General features: G+C 39.3%; 1 protein-coding gene across 1 annotated transcript in view; it reads right to left on the minus strand.

Moving 5' to 3' along the window:
- ARHGEF26 (Rho guanine nucleotide exchange factor 26) overlaps positions 1–23,589 on the minus strand; it is a 153,165-nt gene that overhangs the window by 104,657 nt on the left and 24,919 nt on the right. Inside the window, exons 5-6 of the mRNA XM_008065955.2 lie at positions 12,973–13,029; positions 10,181–10,341 (exon numbers count right to left, since the gene is read on the minus strand). Coding sequence (XP_008064146.1) covers positions 10,181–10,341; positions 12,973–13,029 — 218 coding nt within the window. The remainder of the gene's footprint in view (positions 1–10,180; positions 10,342–12,972; positions 13,030–23,589) is intronic.

Below are 23,589 nucleotides of genomic sequence, written 5' to 3' on the forward strand. Positions count from 1 at the left end.
GGCTTTTACTATTTTGAGGTATGTTCCCCGTATGCCTAGATGTTCAAGGGTTTTTATCAAGAAGGGGTGCTGGATTTTATCAAAAGCTTTTTCTGCATCTAATGATATGATCATGTGGTTTTTGTTTTGACATCTGTTGATGTATTTAATTACATTTATGGTTTTACGAATGTTGAACCAGCCTTGCATGCCAGGAATGAAGGCTACTTGGTCATGGTGGATGATTTTTGAGATGTATTGCTGAACCCGGTTTGCTAGGATTTTGTTGAGAATTTTAGCATCTATGTTCATCAAAGATATTGGCCTGTAGTTCTCTTTCTTTGTTGAATCTTTACCTGGCTTGGGTATCAATGTGATGCTGGCTTCATAAAATGATTTGGGGAGAGTTCCATCTTTTTCAATCGCCTGGAATACCTTCAGTAGGATTGGTATCAGCTCCTCCTTGAATGACAAGACCTATTTTTTAAACTTAATCCTAGAACAATGTTGGCAGAGGCAAATATATAAAGGTTATACATACCGAAGTAAATAAACACAAGATCCAGGGACATTTTAGAATACCATATATAGATGATTAAAAATGACAGTAATAATATCAATGAAACAACTGCTATTTGAGAGCTTACCTAGTGTTACCCTAAGTACTTTACAAGTATTATCTCATTTAATCCTCAAAACAACCCTATGATGTTAGGTATACAATTATCTTTCTTAAGTAGAGGGAGAAACTAAGATTTACAGACAGTAAGTACTTGCCAGATATGTTACTAAAATATATTTCTTAACGTTTGAGGTTTTACGTATCTGTGCTGTAATCTTCAACTTATTTTTCCCTGCAAAACTTAATAATAATGACAATAACACATTCAGGAGGCTGAACATAAATACCAGTAAGAAGATCATAAAATGTTACTTAACCAATACTATACCAATCACCATTTGACAAAAAAGGGCAACGGGCAGACATACATCTGGCTGTCAGTGCTCTAAAAGAAAAGTGGGGTGGAAAGCCTTGGTTGCCAACTCTTACAGCAGTCCCCTCCTTGCGTGGGCCAGGGTCTCTCAGTCCAGTGCTCACCAACATTACCCTGCTGCTGGTGAAGAGGGTCTGGAGTCTGACTGCTTCTCAGACTTTCACAAAACTCCTGGTTTTAGTCACACCTCTACCCAACTTCATCATCAATTCCAGGACCTTTCAGAGGTTCCGGAGTTTAAAGCTGGTTGCATCTCGGCTTTCCTCACTACCAGTTTAGATTTAAACTTTCTTAGATTGCCTGAAATAATTTCTGAGCAACAGTCTTGGGTTTTCAGATACCAAGATGTCCTTGCTGTTATCTATATTCTTGTTTTCTTTATCCTTGTTTGTGCACTGACTTGTCCATCATTTTTATTGGGATTTTAGACGAAAAGGAATGTATGTATGTCTCTAATCAGTTGTCTTTAACTGACAGCACCTCCCATTTGATTTTACCAAGATTTCAGATCCTGGCCAGGAATGGTTGGTCATGCTTGTAATCCCAGCACTTGGGAGGCCAAGATGAGAGGACTGCTTGAGTTCAGGAGTTCAAGACCAGCCTAGGCAACATAGTGGGACCCAGTCTCTACAAAAAAGCAAAAAAAAAAAAAAAAAGGCAGGTGTGGTGGCCTAATAGTACCAGCTACTCAGGAGGCTGACAGAGAAGGTGCCTTAGCCCAGGAGGTCGAGCCTGCAGTAAGCTGTGATTATGCCACTGCACTCAAGCCTGGGTGACACAGTAAGATGAGACCCCTTCTAAAAAACAATTTTTTTAAAAAAAGGATTTCAGATCCTCTATGCTTTCTGCAGTCTTAACTAAAAGGACAGCGTCTATTAAGATATCAGTAGTCCTTGGTCCATCACTTGAAATAATACATAAAATTTATTATTACTTCAGACACTGGTTGTCAATAACAGCTGATCAACATAGAATACCCACATTCCTGTGGAGTACTTGAGGTCAATTTCAAATGAACTTCTCTCTTCATTCATCTCAGGATATAGAAAAAGTTAAAAAGTGTCATAAAGAGTAGCTTTTGAATGTGACTGTCTTCCAACTGTCACTTGAAGAAATTGGTTTTAGAAAGAATAAAGTTTCTCTGTTATATTCAGGGAAAGGGCATAATGGTTTTATTTACCCAAGATCCTGCGGTAAACTTATATTGAGTATATACTGAGTAATAAAAGAACATTTGCTAACAAAAAACAGTCATTACTTTGGGGCAAAAATTAAACAGGTTGTACAACTTAAAGAGTTCCATATTCTCTGGCCTAGTTAAATTTAATATGCTTTTCTTTTAAAGTGTAGCTTTAAGAATTAGTCAGGAAGAATGAAATGCTAATATTAATACTATAAAATATTTTGAGGGTTTGTTATTTGGTTAATGCATTAAAGTTTAGAATTTTAATTACCAAATAGCAAACATATTTCAAGATGAAAATATGCTGTGCTATTATTTGAATGAAATGTCATTTTTTTGGTAATATGAACTCATTTCTTAAAACGATATTAGAGCATGTGTATTTAAAATAGTCTTTAATGTACCATGATATTTCAATTTTAATACAATCTGATTAAGATAGGAAAGAAGTTTTCTGGAGAAGCAAATACTGTTTCATATGTTTACTATTATTGTCATTTACTCCACTACACAAAACAGAAACTAGAGAATTTGGCATTAGCTGCTCATTATATGTTGGAAACAAATTCAATTCCTTAGGACACAAAAGCACATTGATGACTATTTTCACTTTACTCTGCAGAAACTGAAGACAAGCATAGTTTTAGCTTTAAATGGCCTTCCAAATAAAGATCAATGCTTTAACTCTGTCATGGGAAAAAGAGAAACAAGCACCTTCACAAAGTTCTTCAGCAACATATTTTTATAGGGTACAAATAATAGCCCACTCTGTTATTGAAATAATTGAAATGAAGGATGATTAGTATAATCTAGATATTTAAAGTGAAAACTCAGAATTGAGGCTGAAAACATTTTATGAAACATCAAAGCAAAGACTCCTCTTAATTGTATTTTGCAGAAAACTTTCTAACACAAAAGACCTTATTTAGACCTTAGCGTTTTTAAACAAAGCAGAAGGATTAATACTCAGCCTTGTACAAAAGACAGTTTCCTTTCTTGATAGTATCAGTCTTTTACCATGGATATATCTTACCTTTAAAAGCAATTTGTATTAGGTCATATTCTGTTACAAATTAATGTAAATAATCACATTTATAAGTCTCTTTCTGTTAATACTGCAATAATACATATATTATTCTAAGTGAACAAAGATTTGTGAAGAAAGAACCAAAACAAAGGAATTATGTAAATTTGAAAAGCATATACTAAGTGTGCTATTTAGTTACCAATTAAGTCTATTCATTTCTAATTGAAGAAAGATATCCAGTACTCCCTTTTTTATACGATGATTCAGCTTTTACTTCAGTTCAGTTCCTTACAAGACAGGGAGATCACAAGTCCATGGAGAGTTCATGAATTTTAGTCCGAGGGAAAATGCACAATTAAGAAGGAAGAAAGTTGGTCCAGAGTTGGGAGTCAAAGGCTCTGCCTGGGCCAGGTGCCATGGCTCACACTGGTAATCCCAGGCTGAAAAAGGAGGCCAAAGAAGGAGAACTGCTTGAGCCCAGGAGTTCTGGGCAATACAGTGAGATCTCATCTCTACAAAAAATTAACCTTAACCTGCTCCTCTTATAGCCTTGCTAACACAACTTCCAATCACTGTCAACCCGGCAGATAACTGGGGAGGCTAACTAAACTCCTTTTGCTTTTCCAGCAAGTTCTCAAAAGTCTACATTCTAAAATCTCTCTCAGCCGGGCTCCGTGGCTCAGCCTGTAATCCTGCCCCTTTGGGAGGCTGAGGTGAGTGGATTGCCTGAGCCCGCGGGTTCAAGACCCGCCTGGGCAGCGAGACCTCATCTCTACAATAAATCAAAAAATCAGCCGGGCGTGGTAGCGTATGCCTGTAATTCCGGCTACTTGGAAGGCTGAGGCGGAAGGATCGCCGAAACCCAGCAGGTCGAGGTTGGGGTGGCCGGGAGCGGCCACTGCACTCCAGTCTGGGCGACAGTGAGCTCCAACTCAAAAATAAAATAAAATAAAATAAATAAATAAATAAAATCTCTCTCAAGGCCTTCCTTTGAGCTCCGTCAGCTCCCATCATAGCTGTGTAACTGCAATTGCTTCAAATCATTTGCCATTTTCGACTTCCCACTGAAGCAAACACCAACCACACTGTTCTCCCCAGTGCCACCTCCTCAGTCCCCTACTAAATGGCTAGATGTTTCCACCTAGGCTTCGGGAAACAGTGACAACTCCTCAGCGGGGCACACAAAGGCCATCTCCATCTGTTCTCACCCTCTCCTTTGATGTTCGCCAAGGGCCCTTAAGCCCATAATCTCCTGGTTCAAACCTTCCCATTGCAAGAGAAGTACTCTGCTCTCACCACCTCTGCACACACACTGGAGGTGTTCACCAGCCACGATGGCCCTGAGGGCCAACATTCCCCAGGCAGATGCCCCAGATGAAATGTTCTGGAACCAACGAAATTATTATTATTATTTTTGAGCTGGGGTCTTACTGTGTTGCCCAGGCTAAAGTGAAGCGGTATGATCAAGGTTCACTGCAGCCTCTACCTCCTGGGCTCAGGTGATCCTTCTGCTTCAACCTCCTGAATAGCTGGGACTACAGGGGCACCCCACTATGCCTGGCTATATCTCTAAAACCTAAGAAAAATCATAGTTTGAGGTGATGGCATATTTGATATTTTGTACAGGCGAGGTCTTCCTATGTTGCCCAGGCTCAAACTCCTGGGTTCAAGAGATCCTCCCACCTCAGCCTCCCAGAGTGCTGGGATTATAGGCATGAGCCACCATGCCTGGCAAGAAAGAACAACTCTTTCTAAAGAAAAAATTTCTGTAGAGACATACACAGAGATTCAGAATGATTGTAATCTGGGTTTGTCTGTTTTCAAATAATGTCAATTTATATAGAAGATCTTCTTAGTATTACTTACCGGCAAACAGTCAAGAATCTGAACCACGGCAAAGGAGCCCAGACACCATCTTGTTAATGTGGGTGTCGAGGATGTTCTGACCTCAACCTGAATCAAATATGCCATCACCTCAAGCTATGATTTTTCTTAGTTATGAAGACAGTCCTGGTTATGACACACTTAACAATGCCATGCTTACCTCAGTAATATCTAAGTCAGACACTGAATATTTGTTTTATTCAAGACTTTATATTTTCTTAGGATTAGAAACACTTTCATGGGTAGCACATGAAGTAGTTATCAACACTTGAGAGTCACTCTGTAGTTTAATAAACCTGCCTTACATCATAAAACGAGCTTTGCAAGTTTGCTGAGTACTCAATTTTTTTTTTTTTTTGAGTCGGAGTCTCACTCTGTCGCCTAGACTGAAGTGCAGTGGCACACTCATGGTCCCCATCGTCGACCTGCTGGGCTCTGGAGATCCTTCCACCTCAGCCTCCCAAGTAGCCGGAACTACAGGTGTTTGCTACCATGCCCGGCTAATTTTTTTTTTTTTTTTTTTTGTAGAGATGAGGTCTTGCCAAGTTGCCCAGGTTGTTCTCGAACCCATGGGCATACTCAATTCTTAAAAGGCTGTATTTGCTGGGCACGATGGCTCACATCTATAATCTCAGAACATTGGGAGACCGAAGCGGGCAGATTTCTGGAGCCCATGAGTTTGAGCCTAGGCAACAGAGCCGGTCTTGTCTCTACAAAAAATCAAAACATTAGCCAAGTATGGTTGTGCATGCTTTTAGTCCCAGCTACTCAGGAGGCTGAGGCAGAAGGATCACTTGAGCCTGGGAGTTTGAGGATGTGTGAGCTATGATTGTGCCACTGCACTCCAGTATGGGTGACAGAGTGAGTCCCTGACTCAAAAAATATTAAAAAATGTAAAAAGGCTGTATCTAAAATGAGTGTTTCAAACTAAATCAAATAAACTTTTCTAATGTAAGTTAGTACGATATAGACATAGGATCATGTAAAAGCATTCCTAGATGAAATATATTATAACAGAGATCAAATTATCACAAAGGTAGATATCCAAATTAAAGCATTTCAAGTAAAAAAAATGTAAAGAACAATAAGGATATTTATTTTTCTTTTCATGGAGGCTGAGAAGTTTGTGAATTTTCTTTTTTAAATAAAAAAATAGAGAAAAATGTTCAACATAGTCCCTTACTATAAGATACTACAGAAATAAAACTTTTAGTGAAATCATAAATGATTTAAATTTTGTAAAGGAATGAAATTAAATAATAAAATTTTAATTTACAATTTACATAAAATGACTTATTTCAAAGTTAACAATTATGGATTTGTTGGCCACAGATTTATTCAGTGTTTTCCCCTGTTTGATTTTTGGCTCACACTTCTTATTGCTTGTTTTTCCTTTTGTGGTGTTTTATTCTCGGACTATATAAACATAAAGTTTCTTGTACAAGCTGAAACTATGGAAAAACACAAAGACAGAAATTAAAATAACTCATAATTCTATCATCCAAAGATATTTACCTATAATGTTTTGATGAATTAACCTCCAAACAATTAAAATCTCAAATAATATGAAATTCTACTCTTTAGACTGCTTCATAATCTGAATGTATTACAAAAAATTTTCCATATTATTAAATATTCCTCTAATGCATTTTATTGGTTATATAATTGTCCATTATATAGATTGTATATATATATAGCTCATTAAAGTAAACCCATATTTCTGTACATTTCCCAATCCTTTTAGAATTTTCTACTTTTAGTTTTTTTAATCTCTTGGAGTGATGAGTCTTACACACTTACTAACCTTAACTACATAAATTCTTCTGTTATTTACCCTAAGACTTTGATCCATGTTTACTGAGAGCAACCTATTTAGCTGTATGTACGTACTCTTTTGAAAAGAGTGTAACACAATACTTGGCATAAATGATAAGTAATCCCCACTAGATAATTAAAATAATGACTAAACAAATGAATGGACCCTTCCTTCAAGCTTCAGGGAGTATCCTGGGTTCTAACATTTTGGTATTTGATGAATTCTGTTATGTTCAACATTTCTACTTCTATGATTTTTACCAACTTTTTCAGGTAAGATAACTGTAAGAGCCTCTTTCTTTCTGATCAGAAGAAACTCTAATCCCTATCCCTTCTCCTTCTTGTTAAGCAGATAATTCCCTGTGATTTTTTACACGTTGTCATTGCTGATCTAGTCAAAGCAAATACTCTTGGGTTTCAGCAGCAAAAATAACTTCCTTCCCCAACTTTTGTCGATGTAATAATGTGTTTATCTCAAATTTTAATTCATTTCAACATTATAGAGGAATGCTATTAGTTTAATATTTCCTGACGCATACTATATTACAGATGACTCTTAATCATACGGAAAAGCTTATAAGAGCAATGCTAACGAAAACTATACTGAAACAGTCCTTCCCACCTATTAGACTGACAAAAATCTAAAGGTGTGTTGGCATGCTCTACTGATAAGTCTTTGCGGAACCAGACACTCATCAACTCTTGCTGGTATTGCAAAATAGTACAATTGCTATGAAGGAGAATTTGGCAATAATCGTACAAAAGTTCACATACATTTGTCCTTTGATCTAGCAATCCAACTTCTAGAAATCTATCCCAAAGATGCAAAGACTAAAATAAAAGCAGAGAATACGCTCAAAGCAGAACTCTTTGTAATAGTGAGACTGAACATAATCCTGACGCCCACAGAAAACAGGCTGGATGAATAAACTATGACACAACAGTCAAGGGCATTTATGCAGAGGGACAGTTCTATAAACTACCATGGAACAATCTCAAACATATATTGCTACATGAAGAAAAGGAGGTTGAGAAAAATGTGCGGAAAATGCTTTCATTTACCTAAGAAAGTGAAGGCAATGCAAATATACACACGGAGGTGTTTACATTAAAAAATAAAAATAAACAATGTTATTTAGATTACCTATACAGAGGGAACAGGGTAGAGGGAACAGGGCTCCTTTTTTTTTTTTAAAGGTTTGCTTAAGCTTTATTGAGGTATAACTGATATACAAAAAACTGTACTTTTTTTTTTTTTTTTTTGAGTTGGAGTCTCACTCTGTCGCCCAGACTGGAGTGCAGTGGCCGCTCCCGGCCACCGCAGCCTCGACCTGCTGGACTCCAGAGATCCTTCCGCCTCAGCCTTCCAAGTAGCCAGAATTACAGGCTCAACTGATATTTTGCTTTATTGTAGAGATGAGGTCTTGCTGCCCAGGAGGATCTCGAATCCACGGGCTCAGGCAATCCACTCACCTCAGCCTCCCAAAGGCCACATTTTTTTAAAAGCAAGATTTATTGCAAGGACAGAAAAACTCCCACAGTGGGAGGAGACCTGAAGGGGTTGCCCTCACATATTTAATATATATATTTTGATGAGTTTGTAGTTAACTACAGGCTTCTTCGAAGATATACCTTGTTTTATAGAGATGAATTAGGAATTTTTTTTTTCTGGTTATCCACTGAAATAGCTTACAATCACTTAGCAAGCACCCTTAGCATTCACATTGAGGTTTTAAAATATCACTTGACTTCAAAAAACACTAGAGCTCTTTGGGGAGATGGCTGACGACAGGCCTGGAGCAGGAATTGTAAAATGTGATCCTTTAACATTAATACCATATAGCAAGGAAATGATAAAAAGTCATTAAGATCAAAGATGGAATAATTTCAGCATCATTAAATTAAATAACTTGAACTTTGCCATTGGATGCATTAATAGATGTACATTTCCTTTTGTAGGAACATTCCAACTAATAGAATGAATAAAGAATGATACATTAAAATAACACCATTTCACAATCCTTAGTGAATTAATGCATCTGGCATTGATCACCATCCACACATTGTATACCTCCTGGGAAATGCTGCAGAACAAATGACTTGATTTCTCCACAAATAATTGCAAGGAAAAAGCTTAAAAAAAAACAAGGAAACTTTTAACGTACAGATATGTCACAATCTTGAGGACATAGGTTTAAAAAAATGAAGAGGAAGAGAACAATGGTTATAGTATGTTATAATTTAGGTAAAAAAAGGAATATATAAATATATTTTCTTACATAATCATAAGCTATTTCTAAAAAGATACACAGGAAAGCAAATGCTGACTCTTGTCATTCTAGTGGCCAGGAAACAGTCTATAAATCACATTTTTGCTACAGAACTTTTGTGTCTTTGGAATTCAAAATGTGAACCTATTACATACACACAAAAATTAAACAGAATGAAAATCATCAAAGAAACAATGATCATATATATGTTTTGATTGTATAAAATTTATTATATGATTTTATCGACTTTTCATAACAAAAAGTCAAGCACAAAAACCCTTAAATATAATGAAAATAATATATTATTAAATTCTAGTCAAATACTGACGTACAGAAGACCTAAGTCTAAGGCCTACTCTTTTTTTTTTAACTTTATTATAAAGATGTGAGGTACAAGTCAGGATCCAGTACATAGATAATCTACATGCAGGTGAAGTTTTGGTCTCCAACTGACCCTCACCTCCCCTGGTTTAGGACCAGGCACCCTTTGTGTTGTTACATGCCACCCTCTTCCTTCCCATAAAGAAAATGTGGTACATATATATACAATGGAATATTACCTAAACATAAAGAAGGAAAAAATCATGAACTTCCTAGCAAATTGGATGGAGTTGGAGACGATCATACTTAGCGCTCTGTCACAGAAACAAAGACCCAAATACCATATGTTCCCACTCATAAGCAGGACCTGAACATGAATCGCAATAGCACAAGGGAGTAATCTTGACCAAAACGGACTAGTACCACAGACAAGCACCAAACCAAGACTCTCTCCTTGATGTAACCAGAAGGAAAGAATGAAGAGACCTCAGATAGTTGTCTGCTGTGACAATCACTACATATCGAGTATCTGCCTACATATCAAACTTGAAACATATCTTAAAATGTATTTCAAGGAGTAAAGACAAAAGCCAGTTCAATGGACAAGAGACTTTTATAACCTTAAATGACTTCCTTTACAGATAACAAGGTGCTTATTAGTATGCAACCTTTTGGTAGGACCAAAGGCAAAGTGAAGCACACTTACTTTTTGCTTGCCTCACAGACATCTGTAATATTGGAGAAAAGATGGTGCCTTTCGGTTTTAGTCATTGTATCGCTCAGCTCTTTAGAATTTTTAAACATTCGTATTAAGATCTCCAAGCTGAGTAAATATGAATGTTCAGAGGATATGACTTCAAATATAGCCTGGGACAAAGGAAAAAGAAATGTACTATTACTATTCTTTTAATTGAAGGACCAAATATAGCTCTCAAAATTCTGCTATGAGAATTACACAGTATCTTGAAAAGTATAAAAAGATAAGCATTAAGAAAGTTGCACCACTGGGCAGCCACTTTGGGTCTCCTCCCACTGTGGGAGCTCTTCTGTCCTCTCAATGAATCCTGCTCTCCAAAAAAAAAAAAAAAGAAAGAAAGAAAAGAAAGTTGCATCACCAAGCAACTGTCTTTATATAAGACACATATACCCAAATCACAAGAAATAATCATGGTCCGTTGTGTACACAGGAAAGAATGAGAGCATTTAGATGACTTGATATCACATCCTGAGGTCATGCCTTTGCCAAGGGGTAGAATCTATGGAAGGAAGTAGGTCACGCCATTCATTAACCTCCTGCAGCCCTGCTTTCAAAGCATGCTGCTTCAGGGACAATAAGGATTTATGGTCCTCACATAGAATTCAGAGAAATTTCTCACAAATACATTCCTTCCTTTTCTTTCCCCCTCTCTTTTGAGTTGGGGTCTTACTGTGTCACCCAGGCTGGAGTGCAATGGCATCATTACAGCTCACTGCAGCCTCGACCTCCTGGGTTTAAGTGATTCTCTTGCCTCAGCCTCCCAAGTAGCGAGGACTACAGGTGCATGCTACCATGCCTGGCTAATTTTTAAATTTTTTTGTAGAGACAAGGTCTCGCTATATTGCCTTGGCTAGTCTCGATCTCCTGGGCTCAAGTGATCCTTCCACTTCAGGCTCCCAAGGTGCTGAGATTTCAGGCATGAGCCACTGTACCTAGCCTCTCCCTATGTTTTAATCCAACTAATTTGCAGTCAATAACCACAAATACTCTGGCATGGCTGTACCTACCCTCAAAAGGTTCTTATCAGCCACAGGAATTCTTTCATGTAAACTCATACAACTGAAAGTAATTCCATCCACGTTCAACAAGCCACCCCTTCCACTCTCATCGGTGTCTCAAGAAAGAGCAAAGGACCCTCTGCAGAAACTCTGGGTGTCAGGCACGCAGTGGTTTTCCTGACAAGTGTTACTGATGAAATGCCAACCCACGTAGGTGGACAGACACCTGTGGAAGGAATTCACCTAGCTCCTTAACAAATCCAAATCCAGGTCCTCCAGAAATGGCCATTCAGGGAGAAGGCAGGCCTGAGATTTGAATCCTTCCTGGAGACTCCCTAGTCACACTGCCCTTATCACCCTCATCTCTAGGGCTCCACCCTTTCATGTCCTTACTGAGGCTGGGTGGGAGCAGGGAAGGCACAGGCAGGTGGACAGCCAGCTGCTGATGGGTGGTCCACATTTGATAATTCCGAAGAGAAGCGCTAACCTCAGTATTCAACTCGTTTTTTTTCTGAGTCAGGGTCTAGGCTGGAGGGCAGTGACACAATCATGACTCACCGCAGCCAAAACCTTCTGGGCTCAGATGATCCTTCCACCTCAGCCTCCCAAATAGCTGGGGCTACAGGCATGTGCCACCATATCCAGTTAATTTTTTTTTATTTTTACAGAGAGGATATCTCGCTAAGTTGCCTAGGCTGACATCTCCCTTTTTTAGTATCTGTTAATTAGGGATGTGGGTATCACTAAATGTGCTGGTCTAGCCTCAGTTGTGCTCCAGGTAATTAAGTCATGTAACTATTTGAAGAGCAAAGAATAAGAACATTAAGAGTCTCACTTAACCTGTATCTTGTGTAATTCCATTCAACCAATGCAATTATCCCCAAGAAATATAACATAAAGCAAACTAAAGGAAATTCTGTCACTGGGTGTGGTGTCTCACACCTGTAAGTCCAGCTACTTGGGAGGCTGAAGTGGGAGAATCATTTGAGGCCAGGAGTTTAAGACCACCCTGGACACAACACAGCAAGACCTTGACTATAAAGTAATTTGTGTGTATGTGTGATCTGTTTGTTTGTTTTTGAGACAGGGTTTCATTCTGTTGCCCAGGCTAGAGTGCAGTGGCACAATCACAGATCACCAGTCTCAGTCTTCTAGGTTCAGGTACTCCTTCCACTTCAGCCTCCCAAGTATCTGGGACTACAGGCGCATGCCACCACACCCAGCTAATTTTTAAAATTTTTTTTTGTAGAGATGAGGTCTCACTATGTTGCTCAGGCTGGTCATGAACTCTGGGCTCAAGAGATCTTCCCATCTTGACCTGTCAACATGCTGGGATTACAGGTGTAATCCACCATGTCTAGACAGAATTTTTGAAAATTAGCTGGTGGCTCACACCTGTAATCCCTGCATGTCAGGAGGCCGAGGTGGGAGGACTGCTTGAGCCAGGAGTTCAAGATCTGCCTGGGCAACATAGCAAGACTTTATCACTACAAAAAAAATAAAAAATTAGCTGAATGTGGTGACATGTGCCTGTAGTCCCAGCTACTTGGGAGACTAAAGCAGAAGGATTGCTGAGCCCAGGAGGTCAAAGTTGCAATCAGTTGTGATCGTGCCACTGCACTTTAGCCTAGGTGACAGAGGAAGACCCTGACTCAAAAAAAAAAAAAAGAAAGGAAGGAAGAAAGAAAAGAGCAGACACACACAGGCACACTTTCAGCTTGAAGTATCTGCTCAAAAACATACCTCTTGTCTCTTTCTCTCCTCCTGGCTCACTGTCTGAGATATTCCATTTCTTTTCACCTAGGGGAAAAAAGCAAAACAAAGTTGACCTCATTTACTTTAGCAAACACTTTTTTTAGTATGTAAAGGGTAAGTCTATGCCTTTCAAAAATGAATGAAGAGAAGTTATATAAAATATTGAAGTCACACATGTTAATTTTTGGTTCTCAAAACCTTCAAATAACATTTAATCATATGAATAAATTAGCATAATTCAACACTGAAGAAGTAAAAAGTATCCAGAATACAATCTTATCAAGTTGAGCTTTTCTGCGATAGTAATACTTCTGGGTATTCCTAAAATATATATCAAATTAATCTCCCAAATCATAAATAAAGAAATTTAATAATAAAGAAAATGAACTCTTCACTTTGAGAATTTACCATCCAAGATCACATACCGAGAAAGTAATTTTAACACTACTATTTTCCACAAAAGACTCCATGGAATATCAGTGCTCTTTATAAAAATGCAATCAAACAAGAGAACAAAGTACCCTTCCGCTGCCCAAATTTCAGTACTCTTCTTAATATATTAACTTTGACAAATAAAGATGTTAACCTGAGAAGCTTCCTTGTAGCTCCCATTGCATAACCACATACACAAGCACCATACTTGGAGTAATGTAGTGGTATTGTTGGTTGAATTCCTGTAATTCTATCTTAACTGCCACACATTTTTACTTGATTGCTACAGCGCCCATAATCATTCAGTTTCTAGCCAGGCACAGTGACTCACACCTATAATCTCAGCACTTTGGAAGGCCAAGGTGGGAGAATTGCTTGAGTCCAGAAGTTTGAGACACACAATGAGACCTCATCTCTATGGGCAACTTGATAAGACCTCGTCTCTACAATAAACCACAAAAAATTAGCCGGGCGTGGTGGCGTGTGTCTGTAGCTCCAGTTACTTGGAAGACTGAGGTGGAAGGATCACCGGAGCCCAGCAAGGCGAAGCTGCAGTGGCCGTGAGCGTGCCACTGCCCTCCAGCCTGGGCAACACAGTGAGACTCCAACTCAAAAAGATAAATAAATAAAAAAATCAACAAATCAATAAATTAGCAAAATGGGGGGCCTGCATCTGTAGTCCCAGCTACTAGGGAAACTGAGATGGAAGGATCTCCTGGGCCCAGGAGGCTGATGCTGTGACTGTGCCACTGCACTCCAGTCTAGGTAACAGACTGAAACCCTGCCTCAAAAAAAAAAAAAAAAATCAGTTTCTAAACCACCAAGTGGAGGCTGACCATTGAACTCCTCGAAGGCAGGACCCGTTGTCTCTTCTGGTACACTTGGTAGTGAGCATGGCACATGACAGACATTCCAGTTTTTCAATCAAAGGTTAAATTAGCAGAAGGTAAGGCATGTGTAAAAAACTAACTAAATCCTGCACTTAAGAGAAAGAAGAGCTGAAAGAAAGAAAGTGCTTCCCCTGTATGTCAGAAATTTTTTTCTTTTTGGAGCTGGAGTTGGAGTCTCACTCTGTGGGACAGACTGGAGTGCAGTGGCATGCTCCTGGCCACTGCAGCCTCGACCTGCTGGGCTCCGGCGATCCTTCCGCCTCAGCCTTCCAAGTAGCTGGAACTACAGGTGTGTGCTACCACACCCAGCTAATTTTTTATTTAGTGTAGAGATGAGGTCTCACCAAGTTGCCTGGGTGGGTCTCGAACCTGCGGGCTCAGGCAATCCACTCGTCTTGGCCTCCCAAAATGCTGGGATTACAGGCTGAGCCACCGAGGCCAGTCTTTGTCAGAAATTAATAGTAATAAAATATAAAAAAGTCTTCAAGCATTTTTGCTGTGATACTTCCTCAGAAAAAAATGTTAAAACCATGTTCCCCAGACCATTCTTAAATTGACATCTAATTTTTTTAATAGTACAAAAGAAATTTTAATGCTTTTTAAAGAATAAAAAATATATCCTCATGTTAATTATAAATCTGGGCATTTTTTAAATGTGTTACTATTTACCTTTACATTTATCCAATAACACGTGAAATCCAAAACAATTTGGTAACCACCAGATTAGATTTAAAAGTAAACGTTCCTTAACAGTTTTTGTATTATTCTTCTTTCTCCTTGAAACTACATCTCTATGTCAATTTCCTCCCCCCCAATTTCTTTTTTCTTTTTTTTCCTTCTTTATTTTAAAGATGTGGGGTACAATTCAGGGTCAGGTATACAAATGTTCATTACACAGGTACCCTTGTTGATGAGATGTGCCTCTCCCTCCCCTGACAGTTTCCCTCAGCTGCCAATCCCACCCCAGTCCCCTGGCAGTTTCATGCGACTGCCAATCCCTTTCTAAGAGTATTATGATAATTGTTCAAGTTCCACTTATGCGTGAGAATATGTGGTACTGTGTTCTTTGTTTCTGTGATAAATCACTGAGTATGATAGACTCTAAATCCATCCAAGTTGCTGCAAAGTCTGTATGTTTGTCCTTCTTTATGGCTGCATAATATTCCATTGTGTATATGTAATTTTTTATTTCTTAATGTAATATAATTCTATGTGTGAGGATCTCATTGCTAACTCACTTTAGCATACTTTGATGTAAAAAAAGTTTTTAAATTTAATTTTCTAAAGTTTCTCGTGACCATCCAGCCTTAAGTGAAAAGATTCTCCGGGATTGCATCATCACCACAAATATCATTAATAACCTGTGTTCAAAACAACACAAATATTTCTAATTTTCATGCATCAAGCACTAAAAGTAAAACTTTATTGAGAAAGCATCTCTTACTGAGAGGAGTGGTTTGTGGTGCCTTAATTAAAGAAGGCTTTGCTAAAACCAGTATTTCAAACTGAGCCCCTTCATCTGAGACCCCAGTGGTTTTACACCTGGGAATATGCCACTGTGGCAAGATCTGAGATAAGTGAGAGAGATGCCTCTCTATAGTGAAATAGGAATAGGGCAATTGTAAGAGAGGAGGCGGGAAAGATGGCCTGCCATAACACTTTGCAGATGCAGTCTTAGTTTTAGAAAAGAGAACCCATAAGTTGGGGATATGGAAAATGGTATCCTTAAAACTGTCCTGGTTAAGCATGGTGGCTCACACCTGTAATCCCAACATCTTGGGAGGGGCCAAGGCAGGAGGATTGCTTGAGTCCAGGATTTCAAGACCAGCCTGGGCAGCAGAGTGAGACCTCATCTCTACAAAATGAAACAAAACAATTAGCCAGGCATGGTAGTATGCTCCTATAGTCCCAGTCACTCGGAAGGTTGAGGAGGAAGGATTGCCTGAGCCCAGGAGGTTGAGGCTGCAGTGAGCCGTGATCATGCCACTGCACTCCAGCCTGGGTGACAGAGTGAGATCCTGACTCAAAACAAAACTGTTCCTGTCCATCCTTGTAAAATCTTCATGAACCTACAGTATGGTGCATACCCTAGTGTGAAGTCCACTGGTGTATCATTCTCTCTACATTGTGCTGTCATGGAAATGAAGACAAATACATGTTACTGTCTTTAATTTGCTTTTTGGCACATGTTAGAACACAGTACTGTCGCGTAGAAAGAGTCCTAAATCAACAGTAAAATCAGCATTTACTAGACATTTATCACATGCCAGGAAATATGCTAAGTATTTTACACTGCTTTTCCCGTTGAATCCTTATGAAAACTCTAGAAAGTTGATACTGTTCTTAATCCATTTCACAGATGGGGATAACAACTGAGGCTTAGGATACAACAGCACACAAGTAATAGTTAGCAAAGCCAGGATGCGCATCAATGCCTATTGAACTCCGGGGTTCATGCTTTTAATCATGATACTATATGGGTTAGGGACCCTCTGCTCTCTATGAAAGGGACCCCATTTCCAGGATTGAGCAATCATCACTAAGATTCCTCTGCATGCCAGGTCTGCAGTAGTTTCCATGTGTTTTTCTTGGTCCACCTATATCATGGAATATTCTTAGCCCTACCTGCCATCCTGACCCTGGGTCAGCCTGTCAGCAAGAAGGCTACAGAAGCTTCTTCACACATTTTCATAAGGGGGGAGACTGGCTAGAAGAATTAAACCCTTCAGAACTGCTGCCTTTGATTAACCCTGAGCAGAAATTCCGTAGGATTGCCTGCCTGACACAAAGTCCTGGCAGATGGATACAAGGCGCCTTGCCCCATACAGTCTTGGCGGATGAGGTCACCAGCAGAATTTCCATGCAAGTGGCATCTCCACCCAAATGGGGTTCAGACCCAAAAATCTTAAAGGGAAGAGAATGAAACACCTGGGCTTAGAGACCTACAAAGATGACAGCTAGTTTGCTGAGGGATTAAGAGTACTTCAGCTTATCAAAAGAGGGAGAAAATTCCCTTGTTGTATTCTTGAGGGGGACGAAAAGGTAGTTTTGAAAAAGATAAAGTATTACTGAGCAGAATCATCATCTTTAAATAATACTAATATGACAAACGGTAAAATATCCCTTTAACCAAAAAGTCACCCATAGGAACCAGTGGCTTATACAAAACCACTGTATAGAAAAAAGATATTTCAGGAAGAATTCTTGGATTATGTTAAGAAAACTGAAGTGCGGAAACTTCACGGAGCCTGGAAGTTTGCTCTAGAGAGTTATGGCAAAGCAGCAACTCATGGCTGGCTGCCAGGTGGCTGCCCCACGCCTGTCCTTCACTGCCTGTCCTCCCACCTTGCCCTTCCATACCTGTAACAGAACAGGACCCCCCCAAGATGCTTCCTCCCGAGCCCAGGGGAATCATTGTGTCTACCTGAGGCCTCCTTCCACCGTCAACTCTGCATTAGCAGACCTGAGAGTAGGTGCCAGGAGGCAGATGGTGCTGAACAGGAGAGATGATTTCAGAGACTGAGGAACGTGGAGACATGAAACCAAGGAATGAGAGAAAGTGATCTGAAAAGGGGGCCCCAAGAAGACTGGCAGAAGGCAGAGAAGAGACAATCTGGAGGAATGAGAGTACAGGCACATAATAGTAAGTGGAAATAAACAAAAGAGCAGGCAGGGAGAAAAGGAAGGAAAGGAGAAAGAATGTGTACAAAGTTTTTAATAGGAAATAAGCTCTAAAAATTTTCAAATTCAAAAACAATAACTTTATCAGTATATAAATAAAAATCACTTGAAGGCCCAGGTTGTTTGTTTGTTTGTTTGTTTTTGTTTTTTGGGGTTTTTTTGAGTCAGAGTCTCACTCTGTCGCCCAGGCTGGAGTGCAGTGGCACAATCATGGCTCACCACAGCCTCAACCTCCTGGGCTTAGCCGATCCTTCCACCTCAGCCTCCTGAGTAGCAGTGACTATAAACACACACCACCACATCCGGCTAATTTTTTTATTTTTTTTGTAGAGATGAGCTCTCGCTATGTTGCCCAAGTTGATCACAAACTCCTGGGCTCAAACAATCTTCCTGTTTCAGCCTCCCCAAGTGCTGAGATTACAAGCATGAACCACCACGCCCAGACTCTTTTTTTCATTTTTAAAATACACTTTTTGTATTGGTTGCTCCAGCTGTTATAAAGGGGTGCACACAGACAGACAAACCAACATTCCTTTCAACAAACAGCCAGCCAAAGCAACCTCCTTTGAACTTTCTTATTCCTCGCTGCCTTAAATGTCTTATTAAACATGTCACAACAAGTAGAATTGCAAAAGTAGTTTAATGAAGCGGTCAGAACTGGATTCAATTTAGGGTTCTTGATTTTGTATAATCTAACCAATTCACTAGAATGTTCAAAACCGCCCATGGCAGTAAAACCTTTAAAGAGGAAGTATGAGCACACGTCAATATCCTCAAAATTTTAAGTGGATAAAAATTAATTCAAATAAAACAACAGAATGTGCAAGACTACAGTTCTGACATGTTAAAAAAATATGAGCATATCTCTGTGGCTTGTCAAGATAGCAAAGGTAGAGAACTCACTAATGTTATAGTAGTTTTAAATTCATAATTGTAAACTATATATTTACTACTGTAATCCATGCTGAAATTCCTGACTTGTGATCTTACAACTGATATATTTTGTGTGTGCAAGTGAAACAGAAATTAACTACTGGTTAGGCCTAATAAAGACCACTACAATATACTTCTATAGATATGATATTGTCTAGTTAGAACCAAAACATAGATTATGAAATTTATAAAAAGGTAAGCGCCCTGAAGTATAGACCAAAAAGTTAACTATTAGATACTCCATCTAAAATCCATGCCAGTTTCCTTCTAAACACCTTGTGCTATGGTCTGAATGTTTATGTGTTTGTGACCCCCTAAATTCATACGTTGAAATCCTAAACTTCAAGGTGATGATTAGGGGGTGGAGCTACTTTGGAGGTAATTAGGCTTCAGCTCCATGAATGGGATTAATGCCTTTACAAAATAGGCCTCAGAGAAACCCCTTACCCTTTCCACCATGTAAAGACACCAAGAAAGCACTGTCTACGAGTCAGACAGCAACCCTCCCCGGATACCAAATCTGCCTTGACCTTGTAATTCCCAGCCTCCAGAACTGTAAGAAATAAATTTCTGTTGTTTATAAGCTACCTGGTTTATGGTATTTTGATATAATAGCCTAAACTAAGACAAAGTACAAGTCTAAGTTTCTCACATGAATATCTTATGAAGGAACAGACAAGCTTTAGACAATGAGTTCATTACTGTCCACACCACAGTTACACTCAGCATCTATACCTTGCAGAGAACTGTATCAGGAAAGCCATGCATTCTGTGTAAAATTTCTTGGTCTTTGACTCTACTAACAGGAATAAGTGATAAACTAAGTTCTCTAAGCTCCAAATAGAGCCCTGATATCGCCATGTTACACAGAACTTATCTATGGATAGAACCAGTCCCACATCTGTGGAGAGAACCAAGATTAAAGCACCAGTCTCTTGGCTGATCAGATCATCGTGTTCTGTCAGGTAAACAGGGATATGTTCTCAGGCCCTCCATGACTTGAGATTATTTCTAGATAAGATGTGAATGTGCATTCCTTCTATTTTTCCCCACCACCCAGGTAAAACAGAAGGAGAGAACCTCAAAAGACTGACTGATCAAAAGACTCAGATATGTAGCCAGTTAAAAATACATCCCACAGTCATAAAGAAAAGCAGAGCATGTCCTTTGTAGCAACACAGATGCAGCTGGAGACCATCATTCTAAATGAACTATTACGGAAACAAAAAGCTGATATCGCATGGTGTACCTCATAAGTGGGCCCTAAACATTCGGCATGTGATCACAAAGGCAGGAAAAATCCACGCTGGGCACAGCTAGTGGGGAAGGCTGGAAGAGGGGATAAGGAGCACACAATCACCCACTGGGTACCATGTCCACTACCAGAGGGAGAGAGGGCTCACTAGAAACCCAAACTTCACTGCAATTTACTTACGTAGTAAGTCCTCGTATGTACTGCACAACTAAAAAACATAAATACATACATATATACATATATATATCACATCAGATATTTATAATCCAACACTGACTCCACAAAGCACTAACTTACACTGAATACCCATTTGAATTAAGACCTTTAAATGCCAGAGTTTACTCACTTGCTGAAAATAAGCTGGTTATTCAAGCCGACTGGCGATTCCCTACTCACGGGCTTCTTTTCTCAAGAGCTCAAGTGGGAAGGGATTGGAAAGTACAATTGTACCATGGGACACAATCACTCCCAGGCCCTTTCTACACACTTAATGCAACCCGAGTCATCTCTGAATCACAAATGAGCTAGAGTTCTTTGACTGTAAATAACATGGGAACAGCAGCAACTTGAGAGTATGTTTGTAGTCCTTAAAATGAAAAGTCTGCCAGGGTCCAGAAATAATGTCCTCTGTAACCAGACCCCTCATAGGCTCTCTCCAGTCCCATGCCATGTCTCAGGAAAAGGTTCCGGGACATGGCTTTACCTAAGCTATAAGCTGCCACAGGGTACCAGCTGCAAAGGGCCAGAGGTCTGTTCAAGCAAAGCCTGGATATAAGTGCAAGATGGAATCACTCTTTTGGGGAGTGGTGGGTAAATAGAGGAAAAGAAAGAAAGGAAAGAAGACAGGAAGGCCGGGAGGGAAGGAGGGAAGGGAGGAGAGAGGAGGGAGAAAGGAAGGGATAGAGGGATGGAGGGACTGAGGAAGGAAGGAAGGAAGGAAGGAAGAAGGAAGGAAGGAAGGAAGGAAGGAAGGAAGGAAGGAAGGAAGGAAGGAAGGAAGGAAGGAAATAATGGCATATTTAATAAAATCATATGCTTAATTTAAAAATATGTCAAGTAATGTGCCAGTGACCTAATTCATTTGTTCAAAAACTAATCTCTGTGATCTATTGTTGTTAACGCTTAATTCTATAATCCTCACCAAAATTCTTGGATCTCAAGAAACAGTAAGCACTCGGCCTCACACAAGGAACGTCAGGTTTACTAAGATGATGGCAAACTCAGATAAAGCAGGCCAGGGCTTGAGTCTTTTGCTCCCCTAGGCCTGCATCACCCTCTACAGACAGAGCCAGAACTTCTGAATGAATCCGAATTATTCCAATACAGAAACGAAACTGAGAAGACAGACCACAGAGAGGTAATTAAAAGTACAGGAGTAAACTGCTGTGCTTCCTACGATTTAGAAGATAACACGCATTCCTTCTTCTGCAGCCAGCCCTCACTAGCTGGCTACCGATAGTTCGCCAATTCCTGATTCACATTTCCTACTGGTCCTTATTTCCCAGATGCTTACCATGCACCTGGAACTAGTCTTCTCATGTATCTAAGCCTTATAGCAACTCTGCAAGAAAGGTATTCCTATCCCCAGTTTACAAGTTTAAAAAAAAAAGACATACAAAAGTTAAGGCATTTACCCTAATAAGTGGCAAAGCTGAGATTCAAACCTAGGCCTGCCCATCCACCCCCAAAGTCTGAGCTCTCAATAACGGGAGCACACGAGCTTCAAAAACTTGGGAGTTTTTTGAGAGCTGTGATCTGTAGCTACTCTTCCCCTAAGTTAAGTTCCTCCCCTTGAATGCCCCAGAAACCGCATCTCTCACTGGCTTCCTGGCTTCAGCTGGGAGTGAAAGCCAAGCTGTCAGCAGGGTTCTCTGCTCATTTAATTTGTTGATTAGTCCTGACATTTCTCCCACTAAACAAATTCCTCTCTTTTGCTCATGGCGCTCACTAACCTGCGTTCTCCCCTGTGGGCTACTGAGCCTGGACTAACAGTTACTCATTCCCTATCCTCCACATGTGTGAGAGTTAATTCTCATATATCTCTCAGCAGTTTACAAGAGAAAATAAGCCGAAAAATACACAAAATGCTAAAAACACATAAGGAAGAAATGGAATAATGTCAAACTACAAGGATAATTCTATAAATTACTTAATACAAGACTAACAATTATTTCAAAAACCGAGTTATTTAATAAAATACTAAGGAAGAGACCAGACTAAAAACTGATTTGCAGTTCAGGGGTTGGGAGTGGTGGCCAAGTCAAAGTCACTTTCAGTCTTAACTGTTATGTTTCATTTTTTTAATAAGGGGAATGTATTTGTATTACTTCTTAATTCAAAAATAATATTTTAAAGAACTTAGTCAGCTTTCAACTGTGAATTTTGAATTAAAAAATCAGAAACAATTTAATGACTAACAATAGAAAATTGGTTAAAAGAACCAAACATCCATCTATTTGATGAAATAGTATGTGGGCTTTAAAAAGGCTGTTGTAAAAGAAAGCTTAATGACACGGAACTTTGTAACATTGCTAAGAGAAAAAAAACCCGGTTACAAGACAGCAGGCTTAATAACATGAAAATATATTTACAACATTGTTAAAAAAAAAAGAAAGCACAAAAATTATTACTGTATTATTGAATTTTTGCTTTAAAATAAATCTCTATATACACATTAAACTTTTAAAAATCTGAAAAGTTATATACCAAATGTCAATAATGATTGAATGAAGAGAGGAATTTCAACTCATTTTTATTTTCCTCTTTTTATCTATTGGTACTTTCTGATTCTTCTAGAATAAACATATTTTAACTTTGTAATTAAAGCAACATTTTGAATAACAAAAACAAATATTTTTCAATGTCTTCTCTCAAAAAAAGAAAGAAAACATGTAAGGCAGACAAGAAAAATCGTTTAAGAATGTCAATAATACCTGCATTTCTTTCTTGTTGCTGAAAAGGAAAATGAGAGAAAGAAAAGATGACCACCAGTAGACAAAAGACAGAAATAAGCTAAGGTAAAGGAAGACAGTAAGAAAGAAAAATTTTAGCCCAGGCATTATAATGCACTCTGGGAGACTGAAGCGGGAAGATCACTTGAGCTCAGGTGTTCAAGATCAGCCTGGGCAGCAGAGTGAGACCCCATCTCTACAAAAAATAAAAAATTATCCGAGTATAGTGGCACACACCTGTAGTCCCAGTTACTCAGAAGGCTGAGGCAGGAGAATCATTTGAACCCAGGAGCTCAAAGCTGCAGTGAGCTATGACTATGCCACTGCAGTCCAGCCTGGGAACCAAGTGAGACCCTGGAGAGAGAGAGAGAGAGAAAGGGAGGAAGGGAGGAAGAGAGAGAGGAAGGAAGGAAGGAGGGAGGGAGGGAAGGTAGGAGAGAAGGGAGGGAAAGAAAGGAAGTAG

Source organism: Carlito syrichta, unplaced genomic scaffold (genome assembly GCF_000164805.1).
Source record: "Carlito syrichta isolate Samal-C Ts95f unplaced genomic scaffold, Tarsius_syrichta-2.0.1 Scaffold308821, whole genome shotgun sequence".
Lineage (NCBI taxonomy): Eukaryota > Metazoa > Chordata > Mammalia > Primates > Tarsiidae > Carlito > Carlito syrichta.